Source organism: Bombus flavifrons, chromosome 4 (genome assembly GCF_040668555.2).
Source record: "Bombus flavifrons isolate JBK064 chromosome 4, iyBomFlav1_principal, whole genome shotgun sequence".
NCBI classification, from domain to species: domain Eukaryota; kingdom Metazoa; phylum Arthropoda; class Insecta; order Hymenoptera; family Apidae; genus Bombus; species Bombus flavifrons.
Window position 1 is genome coordinate 12,308,003 of NC_138445.1, and position 22,170 is coordinate 12,330,172.

A 22,170-nucleotide genomic window follows, 5' to 3' on the forward strand; every position below is an offset into this window, starting at 1 on the left:
ATGTACATACCTGTGAATAGTGTATTTTAAGCTTTAGTTTTACGGGATGAGCGTGTGAAAGACCGAAGCGTACATAGTAACCGTGAAAATATCGAGTAGTATAGAACGAAACGAACGATATTTGTCAATTGATTTCGACTATAGTCATCGCAGTAATTGAGGTAAAGCTTGTAACGTAAATCGAAAGAGGGAACACGTCCATTATCGTACCTGGTATAGTTTCGGGGGAAAGGGATTTGTTAACATCAACAACGATACAAAGAATCTAATTTTGCGAATCTTTTGGTTCCTCCCCCTCTCTACTTTCCTACCCTTAATTCCCTCTCGTCCGTTGATGAACAAGCAGTTGTCGTTTTTTGCATGTTTCACTTTTTTTTCTTCGGCATCCCCTCAGTTTCATTCGTCCGTCGCTGAAGCGGTTGTGTCGTTTGGTAAAACTCGAGGAGCTGTGTAGACTTAAAGTTGCATTCGGTTCGACAATTCTCTTTGTGTTCTCTTGTTCCCCGTGTCCGGCAGTGTTGTCAAAATTCCGGCAGCACCGCTGTGTTCCAGCTGCCATTGCTGTACTGTCTAGCGTTCAATCACAGGCATTCATAAATACGATTCTATTTAGTGATTATTCTTGTTATCGTTGCCGTTCTCGTCGTCGTGGAAACAATGAAGATGTCACATTGTTAAGAGTCACACGTAGAACATGCTCGCAGAACATACATAGCGGGTGATTTTACCTTTAGCTCCAGACGCCGGTTCTGAGCGAGCTAACCTTCACAGTGAGGGAACATCTTATCTGTTTGATCATCGTTCGTCGGACCTGAAGCAGTGGTACAGATTGACAGAACGATGAAGTGGCTCGGTGCGAGTAGCGCTGGTGCTGCGGGTGAACCGGCACCTTCTATGCAATTGCACCATCCTTCCGCGAATGGACACATACCCACAGTAAGCACTTATCTTAATTTTTTTCTAGTTTCTTATCTCGTAATTAGTACACCGTGTAAAACGATCTAACGTTACAAAGTTTTACTCGGATCGAAGTGTTCATAACCTATCATTTCATGTGTCTTCTAACTAAAATATTATTTTTCGATCGTTACTCCAGAAATTTACTATTGTACTTACTCATTTTTTATTTGGTATATTATTATTTAACGTAGAAAGTTCTATTCTACTGTTGAAACATGAGAAAACAGTCCTTTATATTGTTCATATGCATAAATATTGCATATGCTTATGCTTTGTTTAATCCATCATGGCAGGATATTGTATAGAAATGAAGATGTTTTGGTTGCATTTATCAACTTGCTTACTCCAGTGAAACAAGACTAATCCTGCATATGTTACTAATTTCTTTGAACTGTAGGAATAATTATATGTGTTTTAATATCAAAAAGAGATTTTATTGTTTTATGTTCCTATTAGTTTTCTGATAAAGCATAGATAAAATACTAATATATGTATATTTTAGAGCACTGTGATACCATGATTGATTAAACAGTTATGACATACTTTATAATATATACATTAGTTATTAACAATTTTATAATGATATCTTTAATAAATTTGATATGATAATCCTTCTTTGTATGTACACTAGTAAACAATTACCTAGTAAACAATTTTCAGTAATTGTAATTTTTTTTAGTATTATGTACTCCAAAATAATGTATTGATTTATACATCTTAAGTTTGTATCAATTCAAATATACCGATTTAAACTTGGATTTTATCTGCAAAAGTTATTATTCATTTAATATAACTATAAATTATCTATGAGAGTAATAAAGAAAATTTGAAGTAATGAAATAATTGTTTATTAATAGGATACAGAACAATGTGGGCAAGTAATGGCTGGTGGTGATAGTATGCGTATACAACCTGGTCAAACACATCAAATTGGTGTGAATAGAACTCAAGATGATGCCATGGTGGGTTACGTATTTCAACGACCTACGGAAGCAGAATTTAATGCCCAGTCTTCAGCTTTCCAAACAAAACAGGCACCACGTGCTTGGGCCCTTGCAGATGATGCTATTATTGATAATGTAAGCGTACAAAATATTTTTCAAGATATATTAGATGGTCTATTGTAGGAGAGAAAAGAAATTTGTAGACTTATGCTTTGATACTCCAAAAGTACTATAGATAAGTAGCATATCTGTTGCTTTCATTTGATTGCAAATTTAAATGATTTATAGAATCCAGAAAAATGGAAATATCCCATTACTAAACTGAGTGTACCACAACAGAATCAACCACAACAATTGGGTCTGCAAACTATGAACAATGTTCATTTACCTTATGAAATCCATCCAATGCAACTTAAAGTAAGTTGTATATTACTTAATATCAAGATTAATAAAAAAAATATTCTATAATCTTGTACTAATATTTGCATTTTTTATTGTTGTGCAGAGTGGAGCACCAGGAACAGAACATTTAGTTTACCTTAATAATCAAATGACAGCACAGCAACAAGTTGCCCTCTTTCATCATCAACAGCAGCAACAACAACAACAACAACAGCAATTCAGAAATGGCCAGGTAAGCATAATTATCATTTCAATAGCTTTAGAATATATTAGAATTAGAGATGGGATATTTGAGATATGTTTATTCAATGTTTTAAATTAGTGTCATTGAATAGAATGTCTATTTGTGTGTGTGTGTGTGTGTATATATATATATATATATATATTTATCAATGGAAATGTGATCAACTTTGTAATGAAGATATGTCTGTATCCAAGAAACAATGCATTGAAATACGTATCTCTTTCCTCGTCCGTACTATTGACCACTATTTTTCCGTTATATATTTGGCTTAATATTGAAATGCATACAGTTTTGACCGTGATATACCAAAATTTTAATGTCAATGATGCTGTCATATATATCATATCAATCAAGAAATTTTAGGCGTTTTTATCATAACTTTCTCAAAATTTACTATATCAATAATATTTAAGTTTAATTTCCATGTCGCGTAATCAAGATTAATAAAAAAGATTGATTTTTGAGTCTTTTGAAACATAAAACTAATTTGGGCTATATCTAAAAAAATATCTTCGGTATTCTTTTATGAAAAAATATTTTATAATTTAACAATTAACCATTATCGTCTACTGGTTCATAGTTTCGTGTTGTTGTTTATTATCTTTCGATATAATTAACGCATTCGATTCAGTAGGAGTTTAAATCTTGTACTACTAGTTGTCTAATTAGAGAATGTCATTGACATTGTCGGTAGTAGTTATCAATCGACTAAATAGAAAGTTTAATCGATGCGTAGGTCTCCTCGACAAAACAGTGTCAGGGCCAAAATTTGGCGATTCAAACTACGACATTTAATTACGTAGGAAACTAGTCGAAACACAGACTTGTATTTTAAAAGAGTATGCGTTATATTATTTATTTTTTCATTACAATTTCCAAGGAAATATTCTACTACATTTTTAAATACGTGTTTATTCTAAATAGGAGATATTTCTTTATAATAATGATGTAAACTGTAATTTTCAATTTGCCCTTTACGTGTTTTTAAATTTCTACTTTACTCATTATTTTTTTCCTCGTTCAAGTTTATTTTTGTAAACTATAGCGAATGCAGGCATTTGTTAACGTTAATGGCTTTTATACACGGTAAATTGCATCGCAGATTTTTTTTATCGTTATACTTTCTATCTTAATCATAGATGAAATTTGTAGAAAATAGAGAAAAATGTTGTTTCTAGTTTTCTTTAGATATATTTGATATATTTTGAGAATAATCTGTGATAACCGAATAACAAACAAAAATTTATTTCTTCTGGTTAAGATCATCTGGCATTGTGTTAAAACAGTTTTTAAAAATTCGCGAACGTATATACGTTAGGTTTGGGATAGTATTGTCCTTCATTCGTGGCGTTAATACTTAGTCAGGCCAGGTAAATTTACTAAGCACAATCAAATTTTCATCCGGTCGTCGTGAGAGGTCGTGCAAAGTAAAAAGGATGATGATTGGTCAGTATCTTTCGCCAAGCGGAGAGTAACTGTCAAAATGCTCGGTAGAGGGCATACCATTCGAGCGTCGTTCTTTGTTTCGGTTAAGAGGGCAGTCTCTATCGAAGAGAGAGGCCGGTTAACGAAAATTCGAGGAGAGACGACAAGTAAGAGCATCGTGACGCCGAGCGTTGTTTCAACGCCCGATAACGACGCGTCTTGCGATATGTCAAGACGGACGTGAATTTAGGCAAGAACACGTAATCGACTTACTCCCCCTGTAAATAAATAAACGCGTATTCGCGGAGTGAGTGTGCAAAGTGCGCGAGAGGAGAAAGGAGGTGGAGGAGGTGGCGGCGGCGGTGGCGGCGGCGACGGCGGCGGCGGAGGAGGAGGAGGAGGAGGAGGAGGAAGAGGACGAGGAAGAAGAGAGGAGCATAGGTAGCAGTGGCAGCATCGAGGCACCCGAGGTGTCGAACTGTTTGACAGGCGGCCGAGCGCTTTTCTTTCTCTCTCACACTCCCGTTCGTGGTGCTGCGATTTGTATTGTTCAGCGGCGGTGTGGTGTGTTCCGTTTACGAGAGGTCTGTCCGCGTTCACAGAGGAAAAACGAACGTGAAAACAACCGGGAGTGGTGTGTATTCAGTGCCGGCTGAATCGGCGTCCGCGCCCCGACGCCGCCGTTCGACGTACGATTCACTTATTTTTCAACAACGTATCCTCAACATTCAACGAATCTCCTCCAAGATAGCCTCGTCTACCGGATAGTGCGTGTTAAAGAGTGTGTGTTCGATTTTTCGTTCGCGTTGTTGGTGTACTACGGGGTTAACGGTGAATCTCTCGAAGGTGACGCGCCGTGCCGAGGGTACCTTGGAGACGGTGGAGAGTTTCGGTGTAGGGTACGGCCAGGGAGCAGGTACGAGCACAGGCGACTGGATGAAACCACCGGGGGATCTTTTCCTTTACTGCGACATGAAGGATTTGGGGGCCGACATGGTATTTATTTCAGTTCAATTACACTTTTTTATTTTCAAGTTTTTCGTATTTTTGCTTCTCCACGCGACACGAGTCGCCGAACATTGCCAATTTGTAGGTTATGTTTCGAAGACTTTTATTCCACAATGGAAACCTCCATGTTTATGAAGCTTTAGGGGGGAACTTGACTTGGTTGTACAAATCACTGTTGCCGCTCATGTATCGTAACTTAGTTAAAAATGGGTATTATTCGTCAGAGAAAGCCTTTGCAAATTTGGAAACTTTGTATTATCACGATTTTATTTTATTTATAACCTTTTTATTGCTCATCTTACACTTAATGAATATAACGAATACCGTGTGTAACGGTGTATTTTTATCTTGTGTCTCGTTTTCCTGTTGGCGTTGTTTTTGTTCATCGTTCTTTCGGTAAAAAAAATATTTCAATCAATGGTATTAAATAACGATGCATTTTTTTGTTTACTCTATTTAAATATAGTGTAGCGTCGTAGTATATCTATCAAAATACTTTGTGTTTACGTTATCTGATAGTTGCAAAAAGCACTCTTTTGTTAAAAATTAGTACAACTATATTTTCATTGTTACTTATGCAGTAATTGCATTGACAAGTTTATATTGTCAGACTAACGTTCATAAACAAATGAGTACTTTGTTATATTACAAAGTTTTATACCTTTTTCAAGGATACTTCAAACTTTTTACGAAAAAGCTGATAGCTTCGTTTCATGGTAGGTCAAAAATGTTTTGTTTGACGAAAGAATGACTTTAACCTTTTTATTCAATTTTTATTCATCATTGATATAATTACAACTCGTAAACATCCTTGCTATTGTTATTTAAATGGATAGTTTTGCAGAAAACGAACGAATTAACGATCATGTTTAAGTGGTGTGCAATCATTAGGAAAGCACCTCTGTATATTGCAATACGTTAAATTATATCAACATCGGTGCTTTCTTTTGCATCGATCCTAGATTGTTTACTACGATCGAAATACATTCGTATACATTCGTAAGTACATACTTGATAACGCGTAACTATCAAGGTAAAATTTTTCGAAACTATCCACAAGTGAAATTGATAACTATCATCAAACACCGTAAAAAAGAACGAATGATCTGAATCGTAAGCAGGGATAGTCGTACGAACGTGCTCTCGCATGGAGGTATCCTACAGTAACTCAGCCAATCAGGTCTTCGAATTCGCTTAACCTTGTAATATAACAACGAACCATTAGCATTACCTTGTATCTTTACGACAAAAGGATGGCAAATTTTCGAGCTGTGTTTATTTTAATGGGAACTAGACAAAACAATGGGTTTCGAACGGTTGTGTTATAAAATGATTAAATAATTCAGGACTGTCTCGACGATGGGAAAGAGGACTCGTTGAAGAAGAGGGGAAAGTTTCTTAATGCGATAGCTGTAAATTTGGACCCATGGAGCGCTGCCGGCACGTTTCAACCATAGAAAAAATATGTATCTAGACGTCCGAACTGAATCTTTGCAGCACTCCGCTCCTTCAACTATTTCTTCATTGTTTATGTCCTCGAACTCTACAGTAAAATGCCCGGAGTTCGGAGTTCTATCCTTCCTCTCTCTCCTTCTCTTCTTTCCTTGCGCTCTCTGTCTTTCTTTTATACATAAGCGAGCAAACCGGAGGTACGGGAGAATGTTCGCGTTGTTTTAGGTTAATGTACTTTCGCACGAACTAAGAATGTTTCACGCGGTGGAATTGTATTGTATAATATTAAAAACGTGTTTCGTCTTCTCGGAGGATTTCTTCGTTTTGGTCCGATTATCAATCAGTTTGTTCCTTTCGCATCGTGTTAGATTATGAATACCGTATTTTGTCCGTAGCTATTCTTTTTTTGTACGAGGGCCATGTTGTTTGGACCGGTGCCATTTAAATTTATACGGCTTTATGTTTTGCATGTTTCCCCTTGCTTGTGGTTCCCCCTTTGGGTGCACCTAATCGATTGAAATACTGTCAGGGTCTTCTCTGGACTGTCGTGACACATGTGAATGGTGCGTGTGCCGAAAAACTCAATGGAAATTTTTCACTTTGATGTTCGTCGTTCATGGTTTACAGTTTGGTAATATAGGTCTGATAATATCGTGACGATTTAGCCATTTCGTTTTAGAATTCACGAATATAATTATTCAAAATTACTTTACATAGTTTCAGAGTACATTTTCCATTGTATATCGTAGTAAAATGCCCTTACCAGTCTTTCTACTCGATTCTTTACGCTGACGGCGAATTTCATTCGCGAACGTTTCATTCGAGTCGCGTCGAATGTTTTTATTTGGCTTACCGACCGAGACGCCGACTCGGACGAGCTCCCCTCGAAACCGTGTGCATTAACGATACTGCATTGATAAAATCGTAAAGGATAAATACATTTATCCGTGAGCCAGATGCATGATGCCGCGCTTCTCTTGCACCAATATAAACGGCAAATATGCCTGGAGGTGATATTGATTTGCGTGAGTCACTCTATCTCTTCTAGTGGGTTCGAGGTTCAGGTTTGACCTTACTTGCCACAAAATGTTTTCAATTAGCTTCGTCATTCGCATTGCCATACTTTCGATGGCAGGTACATATACGTAGAATCCGTGTAATTCGAATTTACAAATCTCTGGTAAAAATATTACACGCGAAACGTTTTCTGATGTAGGGTGTCCCGAAGAAAGTTGGTATTATAATCCACATGGATTATGGACGTGTACACTGTAAAGTATTACACATAATGTTACAACATAAAAATATCAGGTTGTCACCTCGTTGCAGCGAACTTTCTCTTCTCTCTGGCCGACAGTAACAGATGGTTATGGATAGTTATGCAGTTAACGCCCACGGTTCGCAAGCCTCTCCACGATAATCGTTACACAAGATCAGTGTCGCTCTTCGATTATGTTGCATCCGTGCTTCTCTGCAACGCGTTAACTCTCCTTTGAAAGAAACGGTAAACATCTTACGCAGAATCTATCCAAGAGACAAGAACCGTTCTCCATTGTCTTCTCTATTTTTGGCGGCAAATTATCAGGCTGTTTCCTTTTTATCCAAATCCTCGTTTTGTAGTCGCGCTCCATGAGAGTCTCGTCTAGACGCGATATTTTCTCGCGAAACACAGGATTTCTCGGAAAAAGTAAACTACCGTCGACAAAATATTCGGACTTGAATCATGGCCAACATTATGGTTGACTACGCTGACCGGTAAAGACAGGACTGGTAAGAAACAACTCCCACGCGCGCGCGTTATCGTATTCTATTCGCGATAAAAGAAGAGTGAAACCAGTTTCCGGTTTCTTAAGTGACGTCAGCCTCGAAAGAAATGTTCTGCAATGCTATGCAAAGGAGTTATTAAGCAGTGGATAATCTGTTTTCCTGAAATGGCAATATGAGACTTTTTGACGATAAGGGAAAGCCGTCGAGGGAAATGTTTATTGACATCGGCTTATATGTCTGTGAAATTACGCAAAGCGTCATCGATAATCGATAGTTGTCGCTGATTCGAAGCGAGTGGATAAAAAAACAGGATTGCATGTACTGATCGTTTCAATTTCAATGATATTTTTGTTCTTTCCTATTCAAATTCGGGATAATTCGTATGTTGCTTGTACTTCCATTCTTAGAACATTGGATACCAGTTTTATAAACTTCCTATCGTATACATAAATAAATTGCATAATCTTTTACATACTTTCAGAGTGATTTAAATTCAGATGTTATATATGTATATAGTATGCGAATTATCATATTAATAGCTGGTATAATCGTCTCGTATCGTATAATCAGTTTCTCTAATTTTGTACTTTCACTTTGTAGAACTTAAAGCGTGGCTCAAAAATAGATCTTCATGAAATCTTCGTCCACGAACTCGAACGATTTTCTCCTCTGGAAATTTATCCGGATAAAAGTCGATCGAGCTTTCCCAGCTCCCTTCGACCGTTAGGGGTGAACAACTCGGACTGTGTAGAATCGTATCGTGGAAATTTATACGTAAAACGGGGCGGAGGGAGCAGTTCAATTTGACCAGCATTGGGTACAAAATTTTGTAGTGTTTCTTCTACGAACGTGGCGGTTACCTCGTCGGATAGTATTCCCTCGTTTATGCCGTAAAGTGACGTATCGCGTCGTGACTTGTAGTGACGTGACGCGCATGTCGTTGAACCTAAACGCATCGGTTACGCTTGCAGATTCGTCATCGGGAACAGCAGTGTGTAGTACACAAAGAAGAAGAAATTTATTTGTAAACGTCTCCTTCGCGCGACCACGACTGTGGTAGCTCGTGTCGCATCGTTTCGAAACACATCGATTTGCGTATTTTGTTCTCCAGGATTACGTATCGCGACCATTTGTCTAAAATTTCTACAAGCTAAACCATCGTACTATGCTTTCTTACACGAACGAGAATGTTGCTCGGGTTACTACATCGGTAAACCGATAGCGATAGCGTTAGCTATGAAATGCCCGATCCGCGCCGATTTCTTTTTAATTAAAAATCAAACCGGGACAACAAAATGCAAAAACCACCCCCATCGCGCGTTCTTCTCTGTTTCGTGTCTACTGCGCACGCATTTGGCTCACGCAGGCGCACGCACACGCACAATTGGAGAAAGAGTCGAAAAGGGGTAGAGTGAGGAGGTCGAGGGAGAGATGAAGAAAGAGAGAGAACAACAGGGTTCGCCTCCCTCGTGCTGCTGATTCTCCGCGAGGACAGTGGCCGTGACCCGAGGCCGAGGGGCCTGGGGAGGGGTCGGTGGCCCCGTGGCAGTTTAGCGACGACATCCACGCTGCCGTTCCACTGGTGGGAGAACCTCGTGGGTGTGCGGGGTGAGTAGGGAGAGAAGTTGGAGTGGCGGCCCGCGTGGAGGGGGTTAGCTCCGTCGACGTATGGTGGGGTATAGCTTAGGGGTATAGCGAACTATCGTTGGCTTTGTTCAATGAAAGAGAGATCCAGTATTCTTTCGTCTCGTCTCATTCTCTGTTTCCTTTTGTACTCTTTCGTCCGATATCCCTTCGACTTGTTCTCTCGCTCGTTCACCCTCGTTTTTCGTCTCCTCGCAATTCTCCCTCCAACGAGGTTGCGGCCAACGTGCAAAAGAGCTTCTGCTTCTGCTGCTGCTGGCCGGTTCGAATGGGTAGAACGATATTGTCCTCGTCTAGCGTACGAAAGATGACGACTGCGGCACGTCGTTTTACCTTCTCTTTTTTCCTCCTTTATCCCTTCTTGTTCCACTCTTCTCAGTCTTCGCTGAATGTGCAAAAGTTTTCGCTGACCGGTTTCAGGGGACGGAATGCTACCGTTTTCGTTCTGCTAACGAACGAACGGAATCAACGGGAATTATCATTTTCTCTTGTTTGTTTTCTATTCCGAATCGTGTTTATACTTGTTCGTTTACAAGCTAATAGACTTGCGGTACACAGGAATCGTAATGTAGGGAATCATGGCGTGGAGAATCGACAAGCCTCCCTCTTGGAAGTTTCTCGGTGGTGGTACGAGAAAATTTGCGATGGGTTTTCTCTTGCCCGTTCATTCGCTTCTCGACCTCTTCTCGTCCCTTTCTCCCTGTAGTCGTGCTTAACGTGCAAAAGCGTCTCTGCCGGCCGGCGACGCGGTCGATACTCACGGCGTATCGCCCCCGGTTGACCGAGCCTTACCCTTACCCTTACCCTTACCTTACCAAACCTTTAGACGTATCCTTCGTTCCACTCTGTAGCTCCGATTCGCATCCCATTTGTGTGCGTAAAAGAGAACTTCGTCGTGATTGTTATAATACAACGAAGTCGCCGGAACAGTGAAGAACGATGGGAATCACCGACGTACCCAGCTGGCTCGAGCACATCTTCCTGGTATATAAATCCTCGGATATAGAATGAAACAGAATTAAAAATCGTAACGTGTAGCGTGACAATAGTCCAAAGTCTTTCAATCATTTTCAAACTTTGCTTCTCATTGCCTTTACGTAGAGTTCGTGTATCGCATGACGGGTACGTGCCGCGCAATCTGGAAAGTCATTCGAACGTCATCGATGCGCACAAACGGAGAATGTTGCTCGCCCAGTCCTTTCGAAGGATATTTTCACTACTACGTTGTGGTCAAAAACAGTAACAGCAGCACTGCTGTATTACAAAAGAGACAGAGAAAGAGAGTAAAACCATGACCCGGTGGAACGGCACGAAATACAGGTTGGAAAAAAATGTGCCGTAAGATGATGCAAACGAAGATTCGCTTTCCAACTTGATACGCGCGAATCATCAGCTTCGTGCGCTCCTTCGATCGACGTTTTCTCCCGTGGGATTTCTAACCGGTTTCTAAACTAGTACAACCCGTTCGATTTTTTCTTCTGTTCCCTTTTATCCGCCGATTTGTCGAACTAGGTGAAAAGACGCACGCGTTTCGCCAGGAATCAGGCCTTAGAATTTCATGTTAGACCTCTAAGCTCTCACGTAGATATATTTCGTTCGTGTGACGTGATCAAACGTTTCTTTATCGGTGGTTTTTTACGACTTGCATGCAAAGCGATACACGCGTAGAATTGATAACGATTAATTCGTTGTAAAGGACACACGCTAGCATGTCTCGACACGAGATATAATTAATGCGCTTACAGATGCACCGTAGACGATAAACAACGTCGTTTGATATTTCGTGGTTTATGTATTCGAACTGTTATACCCACTCGGTGAATGACGCACGATGCTATTGTACCTGGTATCGTTTGCTTGATCAATAAAATATAAATATCGCGTGTGTCTTCGTCGTGGAAACGCGTGAAATTTCGAATCCCTCGTACTCCCACGGTACTTTTTCTTTTTCTCTTTTTTTTACTTTTAAGCGTCTCGTCGATGAATCATATTGATTCATCGAAGGTCTCGCAACGTGTCTTGTCCGCGTACCGATTAAATAATCTGCTACAACGCGCGATTTGTCCCAGCAAGTGTGAAATGTTTGCACAGAAGCGCCGTCGCGTCGATGCGGTAACGTTACGATACCACGCGTTGCGTGTACACGCTCGATTCCTCGGTATCGTTTTATGAACTACATACATACCACGCACACGGCAATCGAATTCACCAAGCTACCAATTCGCCAAACTTATAAAGTCTGCCGTCGCGCTCGTAAAATCAGCTGATTTTACTTCGATTTCTTTGTTTTAAATGATCAATCAATACTCGTATTACAGAAGTCATACAGAAAGCACACTGATCGACTTTATCAATGGTAATCATTTGCTTTGAAGGTTAAATACGAGTCGTATGTTGTAGAGTTAAAAATAAGATTTTTTTAAAAAGTGGAGTTAATCAGCTGGGATTTTGAGTGGCTCATATACGTTAGCGATAAAGGTGAAACGATAACTATATGCTACTTAATGAGCTAATTTACCGAGAGGAACGTTCGATTGAAACGCTTATAGAGATTCCGGGGAATCGAGTCGTTGACGTTTCACGATGAATAGTACTTGATGAAAAGAAGCGACTTGAAAGAAGAAACGGGGTAGCTTCGAGTGAATCGAAACCCATCCCTTCCCTTTTGGTACTTTCGTTTAACGATCCACGGACCGGGCGTGAGTGACGATGCGGACGAAAATGCATCGAGACGCCCGCACTCTTGAGCTGCACTGTCACCATCGCACGTGCAGTATACCTGCATCTAGGATCCCGCAATCTGCGGACGATGGTTCCCTCCATCCCCACCGCTTCTCGTGGTTACGTCACTGACCTCTAGTTAGGTGAGGTCGGGAACAGTGCAGCAGAGTTCAGGTCACGATGGAACGTAACGACTCACCTCCGTTTTCGATTCGAGTCTTTTCCATTCCTCCGTCGAGATTATCTTTTCGCGCCAAACTTTGCGATCCCGAACCAACTTGCCGCTCGAGAGAAAGAACGATGTCAATATTTGCGACTGCCGATAGAGAACCAAGTCACATTTCGACCATTGACACTGTACACACTTTTCTTCGTATCTCTTACGAGTGGTACACGTTGTGTAACGAAAAATGAAAGTTTTAAAGTTTATGAAAAAAGGGGAAGCTATAGAAGCAAACTGGTCTGCTGGCACAAAAGGTATTTGCCAGATTCTTATTTCATTAAGAAAGGATGCATGTATACAAGGGATATCAAGTTCTGATGATCGACTCTGTACACGGTAGATACGCTAATTTTAAGCTAGTCTCTGTAGTTGGTTAGTGTAATTAATACGATCGTTCGCATTTGTATCTTTCGTTGCACGAGGCGGCGCGAGCTCTTGGGAGTTTCGTGTCAGCACGCGCCGAGTTTGAAAATGTGTTCACTGACCCCGTGTACTTACGACCCGTTTTCTGATATTGTTTCAGATCGCTCCCTCGGCAAAAAAGCTTTGGGGCGTGGACGAGGGCGGCTCCAAGGACGAAGGGGGTGTAAAAGGCGGTGGGATACTTCACTTGGGCGACCACCAGATGTGGCGAGATTCTACCTGGAGCACCTCAGGTATGATTACCTTCGGACTTTTAAAATTCAGAGAATAGCGTAATGCATATTTGTTGGTATTTATGTGTTTCACAGTCATGTTGCTTCCTATTACTTTCAATGAAACACATGCGGAAACGTTCGGCTCCATTGACTAACCGCAGCGAGTACACACTGCCGGCGTGCTATCGAGCGTACTGACACGTATCAATGACAATAGGGCTGAGAATATTTGGAATAGGGTTTCGAGATGGGGATAATCCATGAACGGGGTTAATCGGAATCGATAATTCATGGATGGCAGGCATTAACGCTTGACCACTTTGTAGGTCCACTGTATTCCGTGGCTTATCTATTCTATACGCGTTTTGAAAATCTCAGATGACCCTTTATCGTGTTTATTAATTGTCGTCCATTAATACCCAGGCTATCTGCAGCTTTCGTTCAGTCAGAGTTTGAACGGTTACCTAGCTTGACCCAGCCGGGCCATATATAAAGGCAGACTTTAATCTCGGCCGCGTTCATGCGTTCCGGCCGATGATGCCTCGTCGAAGTCCTTTAAATCCCTCGAAATATGCTGGTCTCCGTGACGTGTTCCTCTCCAGACACGAAATTTAAGCGCGCGAGCTTTGATCGATATGGATTCGGTCGACACTACTCGTGGCTGATCGTTACATAATCTCTAAGGGTAAATCGGTTGCACTGCACGCGCTAATTTCTTCTCGAAAAAGAAAGCCGCGTGTCGTTGAGAAAGGAACGAGATCGCGTTGCGTGAGTCAGTCAACCGAAGGAACATGACCTACTGCGTTTTATGCTTGTTTGAGAAAATTATCGCGATAAAGAATATTTGCTATGATTTGTAGAACATTTTTATCTTCGTTTCCTTTCTTTTTTTGCAAAAGTTTCGAACGTAAAATATACGGACTTATACATATCTACGGATCTCGATCCTTCATGCCTGAATATCGGTTTCTCGAAGTATGTACATATATTGATAGCAATTTAGAGGATATTGAGCTTATTAGTCCAGGTATTCGAGTATTGGCTTCTCTCTAATCGCGGTTAAAATAGAAGCAACGACGTCGTTCAACTGGCTTCTTTACCTTTGCTATTAGCGACTTCGATATTAGAATCTTTTTGTTTGTAAAAAGATAGATGTAAAAGAGGCGAAGCATTTCTACAAAGTTCATTTCGTTCAGTGTAAATTCGGTTTTTAATATATTCGCATTATGTAAATGGACTTTATTATTTACAAGGCGAACAGAGCTACGACGTGTACAAAACAACGAGCTAATGAGCTGATTCCGATTAACGCCGTATGCTCTTCGTATTGGTATAAAATGCGTAGCGAGTCAACGATCGTCGAAGGTCCTTGTCGGTTGACGTAGAATTCCCTGAACGTCTGATACGTATTTCAGGCCCGGTAAAATTAGAGAGAAGAGCGAATTATATAAAAAAGTCAAACGAAAACGAATAAAGACGAACGTCAGAGACTCATCGTCTATGGGGGAGGAGAGTACAACGAGATGCGAGCGATACCGTGTGTTTTACGTCGTGCACGCTTATTGATTGGTACAGCACCGAAAGAACAATATATAGATGCGAAAGTAGAAATACTTGTGTCTCCGCAGCTTCGAGCGGAATGTCAATAATCGATACTCTACCAAAACAGATCTCTTCCAATTGTTTGCTTTTACGAAAACCAAGGAAATCCACAAAGTCTTCTTCCTCTGTCTGTCTGTCTGCCTGTCTCTCTCTCTCTCTTTCCCCTTGCTTGTGCGATCAATCGATACCAGCCAAGCTTCTGGTATTTTCGAGTCCGTGTACAAACTTCTCTATCTCTTCACCTCGGGAACCGTTTTAAACTTCTTGTTACCATCTAATCCAGACGAGTCCATCTTCCCTCCCGTGGTTGATATTTCGATTTCTTCCTGGTTATTCCTTGGTCGTTTCGTGTCGCTGAAAATCATCAGAATTTCTCGTTAATTAAACGGATTACCGCGGTAATTGGTGTAGGGAAAGCAAGGAGTAGAGAACGAGAAAGAGAAACGGAAAGAGGTTGTGCGTTGGAAAGGTTGCGCGAGGTTCTTTCTTTTTAAACGGAGCCTTAAGTCGTACGGGGTTGTTGCGCGAGGGCGATGGTACCGTGGCGGCGATGTTGTGTGTGCAGTGTATGCACGAAACACCTGATTCTCGCGACGGCATGTACCGGCTTCCATGTGCACGCGGGCCGAGTTTGCATGTGTGCGTCACCTCGATGGGTGCAACGCGGCTGTTGCCATGGCGACAGACGCCCGGCATCAGCGGCGGTGGGAGCAACGTCCCAATGCCCAGGGTCGTACCTACTGATCCACCCTGAGCGCCGGCACACCAACCCCCTATATCCACCTGGACCCGACGAAATTGCGTCATATGGAATCGTAAAATTCATATAGTACCCTAGAATCCTAGCGAACGTTTTCTTCTCACAATGTACGAAGCCGATCTTCTTTTTTTTCCTTTTCAATCATCGTTGAAACCCTTTGAATAAAATGGTCTCGCGGGAAAGCCAACGATACTGTGGCAAACTGTTAAGGATTTTTATGATAGAATTTCCGTTACACCTTTGCGGGTTTCTCGCTCCACGCCTTTTATCGATTACTGGTTGATACGACACGAACACGATACGGTTTCGGGACATTGTTAACATTCCCTTTTAGAATCGTCGAATTTTATTCACGTAAAAAAGCTGGCCTTCTTTCAATATTTAATGGTTAAATAGCTTCAAATTAAAGAGCTTTTATGATGTAATGTGATGGAATCGTTGGTTGGGATTAAAGGATAACGGATTATCGGATATCTGTCTTACACGCGAGCGTTGATTGTAATTTTTCGATGGGGATGGGTGTTTGATTGAAATATACGTCAGCATGGCATCGTGATTAATGGCATTTTTAATTTCAGACCATGCCGTCTCACAACCGATCTCCATGGGCACAGGTAGGCGTGTGGGTGTCGGGACTGGTTATCATCATCAAACATCAGAAGTTGGGACGGTCCTTAGCCCCAGAAGCAGGTTAGCGTATGATTTAAGTATTTAAAGGAATGGGACAAGTTTGTTGTTCCTTGAGTCATCGAATTGTTTTGTTTTGCAGTGAAACGGGTGGTCTGGGGGTTAAAATGGTCGAATACGTTCTTGGGTCGAGCCCTACAACACCTAAAGATTTGGAACCCAGAATGGTTTCTCTGAGATTGGTAAGCATATAGACGAAATAAAATATCGAGCAGACCAAAACAAATTTTACAATTTTATTAAAAGATATTTTTGTTTCCTCGTGTAGAACACCGATGCAGACAAGAAAGAAAAAGAGAAGGGCTCGGCAAGTCCTTTTGACAGTTCTAAAGATGACACAGGTCCACAAAACAACGGATTAACATCTCAAAATGGTCTCGATGACGATAAAGGATTTAAGTGAGTATCGAGATTTAATTTTGAGCAATATCAATTATTATATCGTATAAAAAGTATTATAAAAAGATGCAAAGATAATTGTATTAAGAGAATATGAAAAAATGAAGGTATTTATTAGGCGCAATCTGCGGTACATTCAGTTTGCGTAAATAAGTTAGGAGAAAAACGCGTTGCTATTCTTGCGTAGCTATAAATAATTGCTTTCAATTGAACGACAGTAAATGTGTCATATGCTGTTCGTGAACAATTACTATTGCTGTGAGGAGCACGATCGAGGAACGTAAAAGTGGCAACTGTCAAGGGCGTGCATGTTCTACCTACTCGGCGGACGATGACATCATAAGTTTGCCTCTCCGGTGTTTGTTGCACCATCATTGTACGCCATCTAGTGCTCCGCTTGTACCTCATCTACTCGATATTACCGACACTCTCCGTGCTGTTTATACTGTATCACTGTGGTTTCTTTTCTTTGTTAAATGACGATAACATTCTTAATTCGTTTATTCAAAAAATTTGTATTTTTTAATAATTAAAAAGGATAGTAAATTTTATTGTATATTTAAAGAACTATGTGAATTATCGTGCAAATGTCTTACTCGGTCATCATTCTTCGTTCTATATTAGTGAAAATCGAACATTGAGATCAATTGGATTAAGAAACGTGGCAAATAAAGCAGAAAGAAAGAACGGAACTTACATAGTAGCGTTGCCGTTGTTACTTAAAAATTTCATTATGGTAATGATGTTTGTTCATTTTGTTGACCGTCACAGTCTAAGCATCGAATTTCCCCTTTTTATAAGATCAAAGGTACAGGTCCCTGAACATGAACATTAAATTATATTATGCGTGTCTTTATACAGATTGTACCGTTATACTGCACTGCTAATCGTGCATTCGTAGAATCTTGCTAGACAAGTTTGTAAAGATTTTTTAGACATTATTCAAGGTATCGACTTGGAATTTGATAACGTTAACGACAAATATTCGTCAAAGGCATAGAAGTTAAGATAGCTCGATGTTTAATGTTCTTTTTTATCGTTAATTTTATACCTGATTATTCGTTGGTATTAGAGAAATGTGAAACAAGTTGATTTCAGAGGAAACTAATTGCAATTTTCTAGTTGCTTTTTTTTTTTTTATTATCCATTTATTTCTAACGCACTGTAATTATTTTTAAGATAGTTGTACACAATTATATACGCGTACAAGTTCAAGCGCGCGAGTTGTATTGCTAATAGATTGTTATCACAATATGTAAAATACAATTCTTGTAGCCCTAAGAATTGTATACCCACGTCACGTAGAATCAGGTTCGTGACATTTACGATTGTAGTGTTATAATGGCCAACGAAAGCTGCGTCACTTTCTTTATATAGGGAATAATAACAACAGTGTAGTAATACCACTGTGCAACGGTTTCCTTGCCATTATAATCAGAGGTAGTTTTTTAAAGAAATTTAAGAAATCTTGAGTATAATACAAATTAACTTTGCAAATTCGTAATAGAAATTCAAATTTAAATCATCAAATGCATAACGAAAATTGAAATTCATTTCTCGCTAATCGTTGTTTGCTTTCGTTAATTAAGATATTTTTCCATGAAAGGAAAACAACTGGCCTTGTTGATGAGGCATAGATACGCATAAATATCAAGCTGTACATTTTTTCATGGATGTTACAGTACACGTTGATTCGCGAATGATTCACGCTTCTTTTATTTTCATAAGTGTATCTAGCAAAACGGTTTATATTTCCGTATATCATGTGTTGAACGCATTGTATTCTGGAACGTACCGTAGGCTGCCTTCAATCAGAACGAATCAGTGAAATGCATGAAATAGAGAGTAAAGAGATGAAAAGTATTTGATTCCGCGACCCCCAAGACGGTTGCATAATCTGCTCGTCTTTGCTTGTTCCCGTCTCTCGTAAGTTAAAGTGCAGTTACGGTTAATTGTGATAATATTACGGATGCTGGTTATTGAAAAGCTGATTACTATTTATACGTAACAATCGTTATCGTTGTTTTCAAATGTTATCCGCTACATGAATGAAGGGATTCCCTTTCGTTGGAAGAACGACCGCTTAATGCCGTTTTTCGTCTTTTATTTGCAGTCGTACACCCGGGAGTCGGCAACCTTCTCCAGGCGAAGAGGAATTTCAGAAGAACGCAGCAACGACTCTTGTGAGTGCTGGAGGTGGTGGAGTCGTGTTATTGAAACCCGGTGTCGATGTGGTTGGAAGCGAAGAACATTTCATGGCCGCCTTTGCAGCGGCTCCACCGCATCATTTGCAACATCATCAAGCACCACCGACGCATCATCTTCAGCACCCGCACTCGCATGCGGCGCAACTCTTTGGTGCACAGGCTCCTCCACCCCCACAGGGTCCGCCACCTTCGCAACAACAACAGCAGCAACAGGGGCCCCCACAGGCGCAAGACACCACCACTCACTTTGATGTTCAGGTAAGTCTCGACCTTATTGTTTTCCCTCTTTGATTCCACGGGACGAAGTCGGAGAAAAAGATTTTTTTCTCTCGGTGGAATACGCCTTTTAAGACGATATAAGATGGTATGCGTGAGATACGAGGAGTAACGAGCGAGCAAGACTACATATCTCGTCTCTAAGATTTCATCGCGCAAGCGAAAATTTACTTGAACGGCTATATAAGTTCACCTATCTATACGGCTGATTGTTGTTTTTGGAGCCGGTTAAGGATGATTCTAACGGAGTATCAAAAGGTTGTCCCAGTTTCGTGTTAGCTCGGAGTATATTTTTGCGTAACGATTAATAAATCACAAACGTACTCGTAAATTGTGAAAGCAATCGTACCAGTTTAAACGTCCTACATAGACGTGCATCGTAAGGTTGTTGATTATTATCAAAGGCTGCTTGATCAAGTAGCTCGACGAAGCTCGTGCATTAACTGATTGCGACGGCTATCGGTACACTTTATACACTTCCGTTGCCATCTAATTTAAACATTTCGACGAGACGTTTCGCAATGAAAGAAAATATTTGACTTTTGGGCAAGCTTGAACTCGATGCCCTCTCTTATGTCCGTCGTGAATCTGGGAAAGTATTCAGATTGTCGTAATATCATAATTAGTCAGCAAACCTGCCTGTGGATCATACCGTAGGTTTGTACGTGATTCCATAAACGCCATCCTTTTTTGTTAACGTTACGTTGAATTCTGTTTGGTGCAGTAGAGTACGGTCTGATTAGTCTAGGACTCGAGGAATCCATAATAGTTCTAGAACGGCGCAGAGTATTTAAAGTCTGTCGATGGTTTTCCACGCGAAGGGCGTCGCGTCGCTGCTGGCGTTAATTTAGCGATTGTACTGGCGACTAGGAAGAGGTTATTTTTAAGCAGCAAGCAGCTGATACTAACGAGCGGTCCAACCACCGAGCAACCCTCTTGTACGGGTTCTCGACGGACTTCCTTCGCTTTTGAAGTCGCGTTTCATTCGAACGAGCATGCCTGTCGAGGGGTGAAGGTACAAGCGAGCAACAATAGAATAGGCGGAATAGTTTGCATGATTTACTAGAATTTTCACGAAATCATCGATGCATTGTTAACCGCGTACCGATTTTCTTAGCTAATGTTAATTATAGAAAGGCGTATCGTAAATTACGATAGCACTTGATGTAACCGTCGTAATTACAAATCAAAGTATAAAACATACATTGGACGTTTATTTCGCCGCTGATCAGACTTGGCAAACTTTCCACGTTTACGACTTTTGATTTAGTTGACGAATTCCTTTTCGTACAAGATCAGATGGCACTGTAAAAGCGAGTTTAAAAGCAATTCAACGATACGGGAAACCTTTGAAATTCCAAGTGTTGTTCGTTCTCTTTTTTTAGAGCGTGGCCAGCAGAAAAAATAGACGTGTCACTTTTCAAGCTTGCGTCATTGTCGGGAGCTCACTTGCAGGGCCGTTATCGTTACTGACCGTTTGTTTCTTTCACATATTTTTGACGTCAATACTTGTCTTATAATCCACTTATCCCGTCATTCAAATAATTTATTGAAGTGTTTCGTTATAAACATCAAGATACGATCATAGTTTGCATAATTTTGAAGATAAGTTCCGCTCCAATAAGTTAACTAGACACGCTTGGAGCATCCTGCCGCAAACTTGGCTTCGAGATGCGACCAATGATCGAATCTTTCCACTCTCGGCAACCTTGGTTAGTTTTATCCTTGAGAATGTAGCCTCGTAGGACATATGTAGCTACCTTTTCTCTTTTTTTTTTCCTTTTCTTCTCTCTATTTTGCTTAGCGAAAAAGCGTCTCTCCCCCCCCTCCTTTCGTATTGGAACTCGGTATGACCTGACAGCTTAAGAGACACGTAGAAGGGGAATGGAGAACGATCTCGTCCTCCGGCAGGGACAAATGTATAAATCACAGAGTGACAAGTTCTCGACATCTACTTCGAATCCTATTCAGAAAATAGAACAGACGTTATATAGCCATCCTAGCACATATTCATGTTTATGCACGTTACACTGCATGTCCGAACGTTATATCGGCGAATGCATCAAAATGCCTTTCGTTATGAAACCTTCTTCATACTTCGACCGTCATCCAGCAATTTTGTGTTACGTGGCTGCCAGTGCTTTTCATCTTTATTGCAACTTTGCGCTCGATATCGAGGCGATTATAACACGCTACGTTATTACCTATAAATATACGTATGTACATATCCGACAGAGTATCCTTTCTGGTCAATTGTAATCTCGGCAATGTAATTGGAGATGTGTAACATTTAATTTACTCCGTGGACGCAATCATCGAAGTCGAGATCGATTCGAAGGTATCGAAATTAGATCGGGGGACCGGAAGTTGAGGACATCGATGTGTATTCCGTTCTCGTCGACGTCTCGTTTCAAGTATGAATCTACGTAGCCTGGTCTATGTTCCATATTCTTATGTGTTTACAGCGAACCGTTCTTCCTATCCTAGAGCGTAGTAGCTAGTCCGGTCGCGGTATATTCCCGCTCTTCTTTCGAACAGGACTACGCTAAGCTGAAAGCTTTGACGGCGTGCTGGATTAAAACGTGAAACGTCGCTTTTAAAGATAGGATTTTTGTAAGAAAATCAATAATTCCATGCCGTGGACGTGACGGATAGCAAGTTTCTCTTTGTACGAAATGCCCGCGGTTCCTCTGAGCGTACGGACGCAGAGAAGCGTTGCCATTCGAAAGCGTAAGCGTTTCAATAAGAAATTTGGATTAACGAATTACTCGGAAATTTTTTGTGCGATTCACACTAGTGTCTGTGTGACAA

General features: G+C 40.6%; 1 protein-coding gene across 4 annotated transcripts in view; it reads left to right on the plus strand.

Moving 5' to 3' along the window:
- The first annotated feature begins 8 nt into the window (after positions 1-8).
- pum (pumilio) overlaps positions 9-22,170 on the plus strand; it is a 63,400-nt gene continuing 41,238 nt past the window's right edge. Inside the window, exons 1-11 of one of the 4 annotated variants that reach the window (XM_069111442.1) lie at positions 9-161; positions 664-936; positions 1,818-2,039; positions 2,193-2,321; positions 2,410-2,538; positions 4,822-4,971; positions 13,314-13,446; positions 16,369-16,480; positions 16,560-16,659; positions 16,746-16,876; positions 18,990-19,341. In XM_069111442.1, the coding sequence (XP_068967543.1) occupies positions 841-936; positions 1,818-2,039; positions 2,193-2,321; positions 2,410-2,538; positions 4,822-4,971; positions 13,314-13,446; positions 16,369-16,480; positions 16,560-16,659; positions 16,746-16,876; positions 18,990-19,341 (1,554 nt within the window). In that variant the 5' untranslated portion in view covers positions 9-161; positions 664-840. Of the gene's footprint in view, positions 162-661; positions 937-1,817; positions 2,040-2,192; positions 2,322-2,409; positions 2,539-4,821; positions 4,972-13,313; positions 13,447-16,368; positions 16,481-16,559; positions 16,660-16,745; positions 16,877-18,989; positions 19,342-22,170 lie in introns of those variants that run through there. The other 3 variants (XM_069111443.1, XM_069111445.1, XM_069111444.1) reach the window with 3 other exon arrangements.